At 40.1% G+C, this 16,266-nt stretch overlaps 1 protein-coding gene across 1 annotated transcript; it reads left to right on the plus strand.

The window, feature by feature from the left end:
• Positions 1 to 5,688: 5,688 nt before the first annotated feature.
• Positions 5,689 to 12,698, plus strand: LOC135364589 (large ribosomal subunit protein eL31-like). Its single transcript, XM_064593270.1, has 2 exons — positions 5,689 to 5,931; positions 12,519 to 12,698. The coding sequence occupies exons 1-2, from the start codon at positions 5,689 to 5,691 to the stop codon at positions 12,696 to 12,698; spliced, it is 423 nt and encodes a 140-aa protein (XP_064449340.1).
• The last annotated feature ends 3,568 nt before the right edge of the window (positions 12,699 to 16,266 follow it).

Genomic DNA, 16,266 nt, shown 5'->3' on the forward strand with positions numbered 1-16,266 from the left:
AAAGGATTATTCACCATGACCAAGTGGGATTTATATTTGGGCTGCAAGGGTGGTTCAACATCTACAAATCAATCAACATGATACATCACATTAATAAAAGAAAGGACAAGAACCATATGACACTCTCAATTGATGCAGAAAAAGCATTTGACAAAATACAGCATCCTTTCCTGATTAAAACTATTGACAGTGTAGGGATAGAGGGAACATCCCTCAATATCATAAAAGCAATCTACAAAAAGCCCACAGCAAATATCATTCTCAATGGGGAAAAACTGAGAGTTTTTCCCCTAAGGTCAGGAACATGCAGGGATGTCCACTGTCACCACTGTTATTCAACATAGTACTAGAAGACCTAGCCTCAGCAGTCAAACAACAAATGAAATAAAAGGTATCCAAATTAGCAAAGAAGTCAAACTCTCATTCTTTGCAGATGACATGATACTCTATGTGGAAAATCCAAAAGACTCCATCCCAAAATTGCTAGAACTCCTACAGGAATTCAGAAATGTGGCAAGATATAAAAATCAGTGCACAGAAATCAGTTGCATAAGATAACTAGGAATAAACCTAACCAAAGGGGTGCCTGGGTGGCTCAGTTGGTTAAGCGTCTGCCTTCGACTCAGGTCATCAGTCCAGGGTCCTGGGATCAAGCCCCACATCAGGTTCCCTGCTCAACAGGGAGTCTGTTTCTCCCTCTGCCTCTCCCTTACCCAACTTGTGGTCTCTCTCTCTCACACTCTCTCTCTCTCAAGTAAAAATGAAATCTTAAAAAAAAAAACCAAAAAACCAAAGAGGTAAAGGATCTGTACTCTAAAAACTAGACAACATTTATGAGTGAAATTTGAGGTAAACACAAAGAAATGGAAAAACATTCCATGCTCATGGATTGGAAGAACAAATATTCTTAAAATGTCTATGCTACCTACAGCAATCTACACATTCAAGGCAGTCCCTATGAAAATATCAACTTTTTTCACAGAGCTGGAACAAATAATCCTAAAATTTGTATGGAACCACAGAAGACCCCGAATTGCCAGAGGAATGTTGAAAAGGAAAACCCAAGCTGGTGGCATCACAATGCCAGACTTCAAGCTATATTACAAAGCTGTAATCATTAAGACAGTATGGTACTGGCACAAAAACAGACACATAGATCAATGGAACAGAATAGAAAGCCCAGAAATGGACCCTCAAATCTATGGTCAACTACTCTTCGACAGAGCGGGAAGAATATCCAATGGAAAAAAGACAGTGTCTTCAACAAATGGTGTTGGGAAAATTGGACAGCCACATACAGAAGAATGAAACTAGACCATTGTCTTACACCATACACAAAGATAAATTCAAAATGGATGAAAGACCTAAATGTGAGATAGGAATCCATCCAAATCCTAGAGGAGAACACAGATAGCAACCTCTTTGACCTCGGCTGTAGCAACTTCTTGCTAGACACGTCTCCAAAGGCAAGGGAAACAAAAGCAAGAATGAACTATTGGGACTTCATCAAGATAGAAAGCTTCTGCATAGCAAAGGAAACAGTTAACAAAACTAAAAGGCAACCTATGAAATGGGTGAAGATATTTGCAAATGACTTCAGATAAAGGGCTAGTATCCAAGATCTATAAAGAACTTATCAAACTCAATACTCAGAAACCAAACAATCCAGTCAAGAAATGGGCAGAAGACATCAACAGACATTTCTCCAAAGAAGACATACAGATGGCCAACAGACACATGAAAAAATGCTCACCATCACTTGATACCAAGGAAATACAAATCAAAACCACAATGAGATACCACCTCACACCAGTCAGAATGGCTAAAATTAGTAAGTCAGGAAACAACAAATGTTGGTGAGGATGTGGAGAAAGGGGAACCCTCTTACACTGTTGGTGGGAAAGCAAGCTGGTACAGCCACCCTAGAAAACAGTATGGAGGTTCCTCAAAAACTTAAAAATAGAACTACCCTGTGACCCACCAATTGCACTATTAGGTATTTACCCCAAAGATTCAAATGTAGTGATCTGAAGGGGTACCTGCACCCCAGTGTTTATAGCAGCAATGTCCACAATAGCTAAACTGTGGAGGGAGCCCAGATGTCCATCGACAGATGAATGGATAAAGATGCGGTATACACACACACACACACACACACACACACACACGATGGAATATTACTCGGCCATCAAAAGGATGAAATCTTACCATTACGTCGACATGGATGGAACTGGAGGGTACTCTGCTGAGTGAAATAAGTCAGTCAGAGAAAGACAATTATCATATGGTTTCACTCATATGTGGAATATAAGAAATAGTGCAGAGGATCATAGGGGAAAGGGGGAAAACTAAATGGGAAGAAATCAGAGAGGGAGACATACCATGAGAGACTCTTAACTATGGGAAACAAACTGAGGGTTGCTAGAGGGGAGGGCAGTGGAGGGGTGGGGTAACTGGGTGAGAGGCATTGAGGAGGGCCCCGTGATGTGATGAGCACTGGGTGTTATATGCAACTGATGAATTACTGAACTCTACATCTGATACTAATGATGTACTGTATGTTGGCTAATTGAATTTAAATTAAAAAAAAAGTTTGCCTAAGTATTTTATTCTTTTTGATGCTACTGTGAATGGAATTATTTTCTTTTCTTTCTTTCTTTTTTTTTTTTTTTTTTAGATTTTATTTTTTGACAGAGGGAGACCCAGCGAGAGAGGGAACATAAGCAGTGGGAGTAGGAAAGGGAGAAGCAGGCTTCCGCCTGAGCAGGGAGCCCGATGCGGGGCTCAATCCCAGGACTCTGGGATCATGACCTGAGCCGAAGGCAGACACTTAACGACAGCCACCCAGGCACCCCTGGAATTGTTTTCTTAATTTTGGTTTTGGGTTGCTCATTGCCAGTGTCTAGAAATACAAATAACTTTTTGTATATTGATCTTCTATCCTGCAACCTTGCTGAACTCAATCCTGAGTTCTCATAGTTTTTTAATCCAGTCACCCCTCAGAAGGCTTGTCCCTTAGTTCAGGTCTACTTTTCATCCTGTCCTGCCCAGCATTCCCATGCTACTGTGAGGCTGTAGTTTTAGGTACAACAGGCTTTTAACATCCGGGCTGGAGGGCTAAATTCCTAGACATTGGGCTACAGAGTTGGGTGAGTTGCTGGCTGAGAGCTAGGTTGATTTATAACTTCTAAATATTTCATCATGCTATGTGGTCTCCATTTGTACTTTTTACCCTGGATCCCACATATCACACGGATGGGCTTGTTTTCTGTCTATAACTTTACTGCCTTACCACTCCCACCACTATCCACTTGCCTTTAGTCTAATGCATAATATTCTATTATTAGAATATTCATTCTCTCTGGTTAAGGCATTATTCCTTTAAGACTCCCCTTTATCAGGGACAGATTGTTGAAATGAGGCTGGAGGACTGACCACTTGTCAGGCACAGTGTAAAGTAAATGTGATTAAATGAGGAATGTCTTTTTTGAGGGGAAGGAGGAGGAATCATGATCAGGAGAGGTATAATGCCTGTTCCTCTTTAAATGGAATAAATGAAAGGTAAACTTTCTTTCTTAAAATCTTAATTGAAGAGAAATCTAGGATTTTCTCCAAAATGATTTTTCCCTACCCATTTTATTTTCCTTTTTTTATTATTTTTATGATGTATTAAATTGAACCATTTACTTGCAGTGTCCTAGTTAAGACAATTTCCTTAGCATTTGCTGAATGATTTGGCAGGTTAGACATCCTAGAGCTAAATTGTAAAATCCCATTAAAACCTAGTCATATAACAATAAAAGATGCTGCCTGGTGTACTCCATGACACGTTATGGTGAGGTCTCATCACATTGCAATAACAAATGCCAAAAAGAAATGACCACTGTGTAAAAGAATATGATGAAGAAAAAGAAGTATATTAGTGATGCAGCCAACTGCATTTAATTAAATCCCATGTCCAAATTACTTCCCTGATTGGCATGTAAAAAGAAAACATGTTTACTGTGATAGTTCAAGTAGCACAGTTGTTGTTTTAGCATGCAGGCCTTTTAGCCTCTCCCCCCCTCCTTTTCCTCTCATTGAGTTTCTTGCCACCTCAAGATGAAGGAGGTATTCCTGAAGGCTCTCATCACTCAGGTGGAGAAGCATGTTCACATGGGTAAGTAGTTTCCCCAGGTCACAAGCTAGCAAAGAGCAAAGCTGGAATCAAGTGAGGTCAGGATAATTCCAGAGTCTGTGCTCTTTCATCTATGCCAAGGGTTGGCAAAGTACAGCCCACAGGCCAAGTCTGGCCAGCTCTCTGTTTTTATACAGTCCACGAGCTAAGAATGGTTATTATATTTTTAAATGGTTGAAACAATTGAAAGAACAATATTTCATACCATGAGAAAATGATATGAAGTTCAAATTTAAATGTCCATATATAATGTGTTAATGGAACATGGCCACATCCATTCATTTATGTGTTGTCTATGGCTGCTTTCGCACTGCAATTGTGGAGTTGAGTAGTTGTAACAGAAGTTGTATGGCTGGCCCTTTAGAGAAAAAGTTTGACTGCAACACCCCTCGCATTCTAAATTATACATTAAAATGAAGGCTGGTGTCCAGAGATTTGTGTATTTTTAATAAATCCTCAATGTCATTTTGAACACTTCTCAAAGTAATTATTATTATTACTGTCTTACATCGTGATTATTTGTGTATTTCCTTCCTTTTCCCATCACTCCTTGCAGGCTAGGACTATGCTGAGGTATCTTTGAATGAATAAAGGAGGGTGGAGTTCATGTATTGATTCATTAGGCATAAAGTCCTAAGTTTCTACCATATGCCAGGTACTTGTCAGTGATAAAACAGATTACCTCCAGTCTGAGGAGACAAGTAAAAGGGCTTTGGTAAAGGTACATGCTAAGAGGCTTATTTTAATTAAGTAGAATAATACTTGGTATTCATAAGACCCTTGTGTTAGAAGGTAGAGGAGGGTCAGTAAAGTATCCTTCTGGGTATGCATTTTGAGACAAAAATGAAGCAAGCCATTCCATACCATTTACACAGAGTTTTATTTAAGATAACTTACTGATAGAGGGGATTAGGCTGACAGACGATCCAGGGGGTACACAGGAATCCTCTACCCCCCATTCTCTGCCCAATCCAGACCTTAATCCCCAGCTTTTGTGGAATGAAGGGCATGGTGGTGGGGTCACAGGTACTTATCTAAAGTGGAGCCTTCTGTGTGCCACTTTAGGGAAGATCAGAGCAAGCCTTCCCACATTCCAGTCAGGATATACATTAATCTCCACAGGGGCCTGGAGTGCACAGCCCCGACCAAGGTCATTGCATGGGCATGAACAAAATGGAGGGCAAAGATGGATTCAGTGTGGTTGGCACTCTTTCACCCTTCCAATGTCAACGATTAAATTTCTTTGGTTCCACATTCTCCAGAATAGATCACATCCTGGGTCACAAATCAGGTCTCAACCAGTACCAAAAGATTGGGATTATTCCCTGCATATTTTTGGACCACAGTGCTTTGAAACTAGAACTCAATCACAAAAGGAAGTTTGGAAGTAACTCAAATACTTGGAGGTTAAAGAGCATCCTACTAAAGAATGAATGGGTCGGTACTTGTGACGCTGCTTTCCCTCTCCCACAATACCTTGTGCTCTTCCTTTCCATCCAGGGCCTGGAAGAATGGCTCCCACAAAGAAAGGTGGCGAGAAGAAGGGCCGTTCTGTCATCAATGAGGTAGTGACCAGAGAATACACCATTAACATTCACAAGCACATCCATGGAGTAGGTTTCAAGAAGCGTGCACCTTGGGCACTCAAAGAAATCCGGAAATTTGCCATGAAGGAGATGGGAACTCCAGATGTGTGCATTGACACCAGGCTCTCAAAATCTTTGGGATGCAGCAAAGGCAGTCCTAAGAGGAAAGTATATAGCAATACAAGCCTTTCTCAAGAAATGAGAAAGGTCTCAAATACACAACCTAACCCTACACCTAAAGGAGCTGGGGAAAGAACAGCAAATAAAGCCTAAACCCAGCAGGAGAAGAGAAATAATAAAGATCAGAGCAGAAATCAATGAAATAGAAACTAAAAGAACAGTAGAACAGATCAATGAAACTAGGAGCTGGTTCTTTGAAAGAATTTAATAAGATTGATAAAGCCTTGGCCAAACTTATCAAAAAGCAAAGAGAAAGGACCCAAATAAATAAAATCATGAATGAAAGAGGAGAGATCACACCCAACACCAAAGAAATACAAACAGTTATAAGAACATATTATGAGCAACTATATGCCAGCAAATTAGATAATCTGGAAGAAATGGATGCATTCCTAGAAATGTATAAACTACCAAACTGAACCAGAGAGAAATAGAAAACCTGAAGAGACCCATAACCCACTAAGGAAAGTGAAGCAGTCATCAAAAATCTCCCAACAAACAAGAGCCCAGGCCAGATGGCTTCCCAGGGGAATTCTACCAAACATTTAAAGAAGAATTAATACCTATTCTTTTGAAACTGTTCCAAAAAATAGAAATGGAAGGAAAACTTCCAAACTCATTCTATGAGGCCACCATTACCTTGATCCCAAAACCAGACAAAGACCCCATCAAAAAGGAGAATTACAGATCAATATCCCTGATGAACATTGATGCCAAAATTCTCACCAAGATACTAGCCAATGGGATCCAACAGTACATTAAAAGGATTATTCACCATGACCAAGTGGGCTTTATATTTGGGCTGCAAGGGTGGTTCAATATCTACAAATCAATCAACATGATACATCACATTAATAAAAGAAAGGACAAGAACCATATGACACTCTCAATAGACGCAGAAAAAGCATTTGACAAAGTACAGCATCCTTTCTTGATTAAAACTATTGACAGTGTAGGGATAGAGGGAACATCCCTCAATATCATAAAAGCCATCTATGAAAAACACACAGAATATCATTCTCAATGGGGAAAAACTGAGAGCTTTTCCCCAGGAACACGGCAGGGATATCCACTGTCACCACTGTTGTTCAACATAGTACTAGAAGTCCTAGCCACAGCAATCAGACAACAAAAAGAAAAGGCATCCAAATCAGCAAAGAAGTCAAACTCTCACTCTTTGCAGATGATATGATACTTTATGTGGAAAACCCCAAAGACTCCACACCAAAACTGCTAGAACTCATACAGGAATTCAGTAAAGTGGCAGGATATAAAATCAATGCACAGAAATCAGTGGCATTCCTATATACCAACAACAAGACAGACGAGAGAGAAATTAAGGAGTCGATCCCATTTACAATTGACCCAAAACCATAAGATACCTAGGAATAAATCTAACCAAAATGGCAAAGAATGTGTACTCAGAAAACTATAAAATACTCATGAAAGAAATTAAAGAAGACACAAAGAAATGGAAAAACGTTCCATGCTATGGATTGGAAGAACAAATATTGTGAAGATATCAATGCTACCTAGAGCAATCTACACATTCAAAGCAATGCCTATCAAAATACCATCAATTTTTTTCAAAGAAATGGAACAAATAATCCTAAAATTTGTATGGAACCAGAAAAGACCCCGAGTAGCCTGAGGAATGTTGAAAAAGCAAAGCAAAGCTGGCGGCATCACAATTCCAGACTTCAAGCTCTATTACAAAGCTGTCATCATCAAGACAGTATGGTACTGGCACAAAAACAGACACATAGATCAATGGAACAGAATAGAGAGCCCAGAAATGGACCCTCAACTCTATGGTCAGCTAATCTTCGACAAAGCAGGAAAGAATGTCCAATGGAAAAAAGACAGTCTCTTCAACAAATGGTGTTGAAAATTGGACAGCCACATGCAGAAGAATGAAACTGGACCATTTCCTTACACCACACACAAAAATAGACTCCAAATGGTTGAAACCCCTCAATGTGAGACAGGAGTCCATCAAAATCCTAAAGGAGAACATAGGCAGCAACCTCTTCAACCTCAGCCGCAGCAAATTCTTCCTTGAAACATCGCCAAAAGCAAGGGAAGCAAGGGCAAAAATGAACTATTGGGACTTCATCAAGATAAAAAGCTTTTGCACAGCAAAAGAAACAGTCAACAAAACCAAAAGACAACCGACAGAATGGGAGAAGATACTTGCAAATGACATATCAGATAAAGGGCTAGTATCCAAAATCTATAAAGAACTTATCAAGCTCAACACCCAAAGAACAAATAATCCAATCAAGAAATGGGCAGAAGACATGAAAAGACATTTCTGCAAAGAAGACATCCAAATGGCCAACAGACACATGAAAAAGTGCTTAACATCCCTCGGCATCAGGGAAATCTAAATCAAAACCTCAATGAGATACCACCTCACACCAGTCAGAATGGCACAAATTACAAGTCAGGAACCGACAGATGTTGGTGAGGATGTGGAGGAAGGAGAACCCTCCTACACTGTTGGTGGGAATGCAAGCTGGTATAGCCACCCTGGAAAACAGTATGGAGTTTCCTCAAAAAGTTGAAAATATAACTACTCTATGACCCAGCAACTGCACTACTGGGTATTTACCCCAGAGATAAAATGTAGTGATCTGAAGAGGCATGTGCACCCCAATGTTTATAGCAGCAATGTCCACAACAGCCCAACTGTGGAAAGAGCCTAGATGTTCATCAACAGATGAATGGATAAAGAAGTGGTATATATATACAATGGAATATTACTTAGCCATCAAAAAAAAATATGAAAGCTTGCCATTTGCAACGACATGGATGGAACTGGAGGGTATTATGCTAAGCGAAATCAGTCAATCAGAGAAATACAGTATCATATGATCTCACTGATACATGGAATTCTTAATCTCAAGAAATAAACTGAGGGTTGCTGGAGTGGTGGAGGTGGGAGGGATGGGGTGGCTGGGTGATGGACATTGTGGAGAGTGTGTGCTATGGTGAGCGCTGTGAATTGTGGAAGACAGATGAATCACAAACCTGTACCCCTGAAACAAATAATATATGTTAATAAAAAAAATTTCTCTTGGGCGCCTGGGTGGCTCAGTTGGTTAAGCGACTGCCTTCGGCTCAGGTCATGATCCTGGAGTCCCTGGATCGAGTCCCACATCGGGCTCCCTGCTCGGCAGGCAGCCTGCTTCTCCCTCTGACCCTCCCCCCTCTCATGTGCTCTCTCTCTCTCATTCTCTCTGTCTCAAATAAATAAATAAAATCTTTAAAAAAAAAATTTCTCTTTGGTTCCATTAAAGTATTAGATGTATCTTATAAAATTTAAGGGTTTATAACACTGGTAGTACAAAATCAAGCTGCAATATATAGGTATCATTGGAACTTGGGGGCGAGAAAACAGGATGTTATCCAAATAGTAATCCTCCCTTATCTCTGGTTTTGCTTTCCATGGTTTTAATTAACCTGTAGTCAACCATGGTCCAGAAGCAGGTGATCTCCTTTTTGACTTATTGTCCAATGGTGAGTAGAAGCCTAACACTAGGTCAAAATGCCTGCATCATTCACTTCACTTTATCTCATCATGTTGGCATTTTATCATCTCACATCATTACACAAGGGTGAGTACATTCCAATAAAATATTTTGAGAGGGGACACAACAGTCACATAACTTTTATTACAGGATATTGTTATAATTGTTATATTTTATTATTATTGTTAATTGTGCCTAATTTATAAATTAAACTGTATCATAGGCACACATGTATGTATAGGGAAAAAAACAGTATACTGTTGACCCTTGAACAACATGGGGTTAGGGGTACCAACCCCCTGCACAGTTGAAAATCTGCCTAAACTTTTGAGTCCCCCAAAACTTAACTAATAGTGGGGAGCCTGGGTACCTTAGTCAGTTAAGCATCTGACTCTTGATTTTGGCTCAGGTCATGATCTCAGGGTTGTAAGATCAAGCCCCATGTCGGGCTCTATGCTCAGCGTGGAGTCTGCTTATCCCTCTCCCTCGGCACCCCCCTCCACCCCCCCCGTCTCACTCACTCTCTCTCAAATAAATAAATAAATAAATAAATAAAAAGTATTAAAAAAAAAAACCTTAACTAGTAGCCTACTGTTAGACTGGAAGCCTTAACTGATAACATAAACAGTTGATTAACACATATTTTAATGTTATATGCACTATATACTCTATTCTTAAAATAAAGGATGCTAGAGAAAAAAAACTGTTAAGAAAATCATATGGGAGAGAAAATATATTTACAATACTGTACTGTATAAACAACAACAACAACCCTGTATATAAGTGGATTTATGCAGTTCAAACCTGTGTTGTTCAAGGGTTAACGCTATAGAGGGTTTGGTACTATCCATGATTTCAGGTATCCACTGAGGATCTTAGAATGTATCTGCCATAGATAAGGGTGGGGGGACTACTGTATTTAGAATGGAATGGTGAAATGGTGTGAATCCTTGGGACTCATTTATACAGCTGTTGTCTGCCTATAAGGAAGGAAACAGATGGATGTCATTATACTATAGGTAGAACCAGATAGAGCCCATTTTCACTCCAATAGGAAGGTGTCTGAAGATCAATTTTCACACTTAGTATTGTTATGATATGTACAATGTTGTGTTGAATTAACCTAATGGATTTTAAAGTATTTTTAGAATTTGGACTTAATTATAATTTTCTAGGAACGGTTTAAAGCCCACTTTGTCAATATGCTAGGGTAGCATATTAGAATGGGAAAATAAATTTTCAGTTGTAATTTTGCCTCCATATTTTGGTCATGGAAGGAGCAGCTGTTACCACATTGCCAGAGCAGTCAATTTTTGAGAAATAGTAGTTGATTCTATAAAGAGCTGAAAGTAGAAAATTAGAATGTTGTTGCAAACAAAAACAAAAACAAAAAACCAACAGCACCAGGGTGCCTGGGTGGCTCAGTCGTTTAAGCAACCAACTCTTGATTTCAGCTCAGGTCATAATCCCAGGGTCCTAGGATTGGGCTTTGCATTGGGCTCCATGCTCAGCACAGAGTCTGCTTAACCCTCTCCCTCTGTTCTTCTTCCTGCTCTCTCTCTCTCAAATAAATAAATAAAATCTTTTAAAAAAAAACCCAAAACCCACCCCAAACCCAACTTTAAAAAAGACCACTTTTCTGTAGATTTATGTATTAACTATCTATAGTTGTGTATAAATTACACAAACTTAGCTCAAAACAAGAAATACTTTTTATCTCATAGTTTCTATATCTCAGGAATCCAGGTATGGATTGGGTGGGTAACTGACTCAGGATGTCTCACAAGATTACATGGCCAAGGCTGACCACAGTCATCTGTAGAGTCAACTAAGGCTGGAGAATCTACTTTCAGGCTCACTCATATATGTGGTGGCAGGATCCAGTTGCTCATGGGACATTGGACTAAGGGCCTCAGTTCCTCGCTGGAAGATGGCCAGAGGTCTCCTCAGTTCCTGGCCACCTGTACCCTTTCACAGGGCAGCTCACAACATGGCAGCCAGCTTCCATCAGAGAGAGCTAGAAGACAAGTAGGAAATCCGAGTCATGTTGTAACCTAAACACAGAAGTGGCATTCCATTACTTATTTATTACAAGTAAGTGACTATATCCAGCCAACCTTCAAGGAGAGGGACTTTGCACAAGGGCATGCCTACCAAGAGGTAGTAAAAATGCAATTGAATTTTTTCAGATTACTAAAGTAATACATACAGAAAAAAATTTACCCCTTGAGGGGTGCCTGGGTATCACAGTTGGTTAAGCATCCAACTTTTGGTTTTGGCTCAACTGTGAGATTGAGCCCCATGTCAGGCTCCATGCAGAGGGTGGAGTCTACCTCATATTCTCTCTCCCTCTCCCTTCCCCCTGCTCCCTCTGCCCCCTCCGCTCACTTGCATGCTCTCTCTCAAATAAATAAATACAATCTTTATTTTTTTGTAAATATTGTATTTATTTATTTGATAGAGACACAGCGAGAGAGGGAACACAAACAGGGGGAGTGGGAGAGGGAGAAGTAGGCTTCCTGCTGAGCAGGAAGTCCCTGCCGGGACTTGATCCCAGGACCCTGGGATTATGACGTGAGCCGAAGGCAGCCACTTAACGGCTGAGCCACCCAGACTCCCCTAAATACAATCTTTAAAAAAAAAAATGTAGTCATTGAGAAACATCATGCATTGATAATGTATTTATCAAGTGCCTACTGTGTGCCGGGCATGGGACAAAACAACACAAGGAAATTTCCTTGCCTTCCTGTCACTTATATTCTGGAGAGCCTAAAGCATTTAGAAGCTTACTGCAGGGCTGGGTACACAAGAAGGCTCTCAAAGATGTTAGTTATTTTTATTTTTGCAGAGTAGACATCCTGTCACAGAAATAAAGCCAAGCTACCCAGTCTGTGGCATCTCTAATTCTATTGTAGACAGATATGATTTGCTTAACCAGAGCAGAAATGGCCTTTCTTTCACTTATGCTTGAAAGAGGCAATTGATAATAGTTTGCAACACTACATGCTTGTAACTGACTTTCTTGTATTTGTGTTTTTAAAGTGGCCTTTGCAAAAAACAAAAAACAAAAACGAAAACCACAACCTACAACAAAAACCACTAAAGAGACCCACAGAAGTAGCTGTGCTGGTAGTTTTCCTGGAGCATCCTGATGACCACCCTATCCTTTTGTACTACCTGTGCCTAGTTGACCTAACATCTTCCAGCTCTGAATTAGTTTAATTGCTTCTTTTCTGGATGTATCTTTTCAGTCTCTCAAGTGTGCTTTTAAAAATGGGCTTCTTGAACTACAAACAAGATTTCAAATGTGTGTCTAGTCATGCCAGTATTCTGCAATTGCTTTCTCTAATGAATATTCCAAATCTCAAAAACTGTCTCAAGATTTTAATTTACTTTTGTCACCTCCATCTCAATCAGGTACTGTGCTGGCCATTCTTGTACATTATTAATAAACCATGTGTACGGTGCTTTTTCTCCCCCTGCCTAATGTTTAGTTCTTTCTTGAACTTTGCTTTGAATGACAATTGAAGGATAATTTATTGTACTGGGCTTCCAACACCAGTATAGTCAGCTATAGTTTGCTGTACTAATTAGGAAAAAACTGTCAATCAAAGCTGTTACTTACTTGTGAGAACAGACATAGCTTATTTGTCCTGTACATAGGTTCCTTCATATAGTGTCTAACTAACCAAAGCCCCTACAGCACCAAGAGTGGTATCCTAACAACTCTGAGTTATACAATATTTTTATTAAAATGTTGATTTAATCTCCCAGGTTTAGAAATACATTTCCAAAATATATTTTCCAAGTATAATAAAAGGATAAGAATTTTGATGAATACAGTAGTTGTTCATTAAAATGGATTCTTTGAAAGCATTCTTGAAAATACTTGGCTATAGTTCTTCATCATTCTCTGTTATTAACCCCACAGATTCTGCTGAATTAAATTTATCCTAGACCCTTTCCAAGAAATTGCTCATGAGTTGCCATCAAATTAGTATCATCGGTACAGTGGTAGTCGTCCATCTGAAGCCCTTTGATTTTCTCTGTGGATGGATCTACCCATGAGACTTCTAGATATAGAACGTCTATTTGTAGCAATGTTGACTTTCCCCTGTTCAAACAGAGCATTTTGAATGCTCTTTATAATTTCATATACCCATCTGAAAGTGGTAGCATAGTCAACTTCTACTCAGATCACCTAGGTGCATGAAAAACACTGGACATGCAGTTGCTTTCACTAATGAATGAAAAGAAAACACATCATGAAGAAGGATCACTGAAGGAGACACACGTAATACCTCTAGGGTTATTCCCCCCCCCCCCCCCCCAGTTATTAGAACACTGGAGTCTAAAGATAGCAGAGTCACAAGAACAAATATTGGGGGTTTGTTATCTTTCAAGCTAGGTAGTGATAGCCAGAGGAAAGTGGATGGATTTTCAGGAAATCATCTGGTTGTTTTGGGTATGCCAGGATGGTCATCTTCCTCCCCCAGCACACACTGAGCCACCCAATAATGATATTTTCCTGTGGCCTCTGACATACTGTGTTCTTGCCATTATGCCATCTTTCTGTTAGGGATTCTCAACTCCCAATCTAAGGCACTTCTGAAATAACTATTCATCCTTGTGCCAATCATGTATGTGCTCCCCTTCAGACCTGCTCCCTCTCTGCCTCTGCTCTGTTCGGTGTCCAGATTGCCAACCCCTACAAATGGTATTTCCCTAACTCCTCTGACAAGTGGCTTGTGGCTGAGTTTGGCCACTGGGAGGCACTGGAAGGGAACTAGAGGGAAGGAGGAGGGGACAAGCCAATGTATTTTTCTCTCTCTCTTTCTACCTGGGGTGGAGATGACAGTCCATCGCTGGCTGTATCTCCTGAATGGTTCATGCTCTCTGTGGGATACTCCTTCCCTCTTTGGTCCAATGTCCCATTGAGCAGCTCCAGCTTTTGGGCTCTGGTAATACCATGTACTCTCTTTGTGCCACCTGTCCTCAGGTAGTAGCTGCTTTCTGCTATTGCAAATCGTGGGGTGGCTTCACTGTTCTCTGTTTAGCTTTTCAGCTCGTCTAACCTTTTGTAACTAGTTGTCTGTATTAAATTTCTTTTTCATACTTCCTGACATGAAGACTTCAGCTTCTGGGAAGATGGAATAACATACTTTACCCTATTTCTACTCTAAGGAAAAGCCGTAGAAATAATGTAATGTAATGTAATATAATAGTTATATGATGTATATTATAAATATAAATTATATATTATATAATTATTATTATGCTATAGCATATTATATTACAAATTTAAAACAAATCTAAGAAGACTATGAAAGGTGGAGAGAAGGCAGACTGGCCAGGGACCGCAGGACCCAAATAACAACATGGCGGTGAGTCCCCTTAGGCTTTCTTTTTTCTCTCATATGTCCCAGACAGCTGCTGAAGAAACTGGCAGTTCCAAACCACCATGCAAATCAAATGAGCCACAGGGAAAGCCTGTTTTCTTTAACCAAAGGACCAGGAAAGGGCAGCCTAGCAAGACAGAAAACTTTCAGAAAACAATGGCTGTAAAGAAGAAATTGTTGCCCTACGCTTATCCCTGTCTGCACCAATGGTGTGAGGAGCCAAGCCCCAAACTCGCCAGGCTATCACTGAGGTGCCAGCACACAGCTCCAAAATACATGAAATGAAAGATGAAGTGAACAAATCCACAATTACACCTGAAAATTTAGCGGATGGAAGAGCTACACAGAAAATCAGTAAGGATATAGAAGAACTGAAAACCACCGACCTCCAGAATCAAACCAACATTCATAGAACACACCACCCAACAAGAGCAGAATAATATGGGGGCGCCTGGATGGCTCAGTCATTAAGCGTCTGCCTTTGGCTCAGGTCATGATCCCAGGGTCCTGGGATCGAGCCCCACATCAGGCTCCCTGCTCTGCAGGAAGACTGCTTCTCCCTCTCCCACTCCCCCTGCTTATGTTTGCTCTCTCGCTATGTCTCACTCTGTCAAATAAATAAATAAAATCTTTAAAAAAACAAAAAGAGCAGAATAATATGTACACTTTGTGAGTGCCCATGGTACATATGCCAATGTAAGACACATGTTGGGCCATAAAACAAACTTCAACAAATTTAGAAGAACTGGAGCATGTTCTTCAACCACAAAGGAATCAGACCAGAAACCAATATCAGAAAGATAACAGAAAAATTTCCAAACACTTGGAAACTAAGCAACACACTTCTAACTAATCCATGGGCCAAAAGGGAAGTCTCAAGGGAAATTAAAAAGAAAAAACAGGGGCGCATGGGTGGTTCAGTTGATTAAGCGGTTAAATGTCTGCCTTCAGCTCAGGTCATGATCCTGGGGTCCTGGGATGGAGCCCCACATTGGGCTTCCTGCTCAGCGGTGAGCCTCCTTCTCCCACTTTCTCTGCCTCTCCCCCTCCCCCCTGCTCATGCTCTCTCTCTCTCTCAAATAAATAAATAAATTAAATCTTTAAAAAAAAAAAAAAGAAAAACAACATTGTACCAAATGAAAGATTTTTTTTTTTGAAGTTATTATTATTTTTTTTTATTATGTTATGTTAGTCACCATACAATACATCATTAGTTTTTGATGTAGTGATCCACGATCCATTGTTTTCGTATAACACCCAGTGCTCCATGCAGTACGTGCCCTCCTTAATACCCATCACCGGGCTAACCAATCCCCCCTCCCCACTAAAACCCTGTTTGTTTCTCAGGTCCATAGTCTCTCATGGTTCATCTCTCCCTCCAATTACCCCCG

The sequence above is a fragment of the Mirounga angustirostris genome, unplaced genomic scaffold, assembly GCF_029215605.1.
Source record: "Mirounga angustirostris isolate CCGP_5_RB_7025 unplaced genomic scaffold, mMirAng1.0.hap1 SCAF_1, whole genome shotgun sequence".
Classification (NCBI taxonomy): Eukaryota; Metazoa; Chordata; class Mammalia; order Carnivora; family Phocidae; genus Mirounga; species Mirounga angustirostris.

Coding starts and splice junctions, on each gene's coding strand:
- LOC135364589 (XM_064593270.1), top strand. CDS start 5,689: ATGGCTCCCACAAAGAAAGGTGGCGAGAAGAAGGGCCGTTCTGTCATC. Junction 5,932..12,518: donor AAGGCAGTCCTAAGAGGAAA/GTATATAGCAAT, acceptor GTGTTTTTAAAG/TGGCCTTTGCAAAAAACAAA.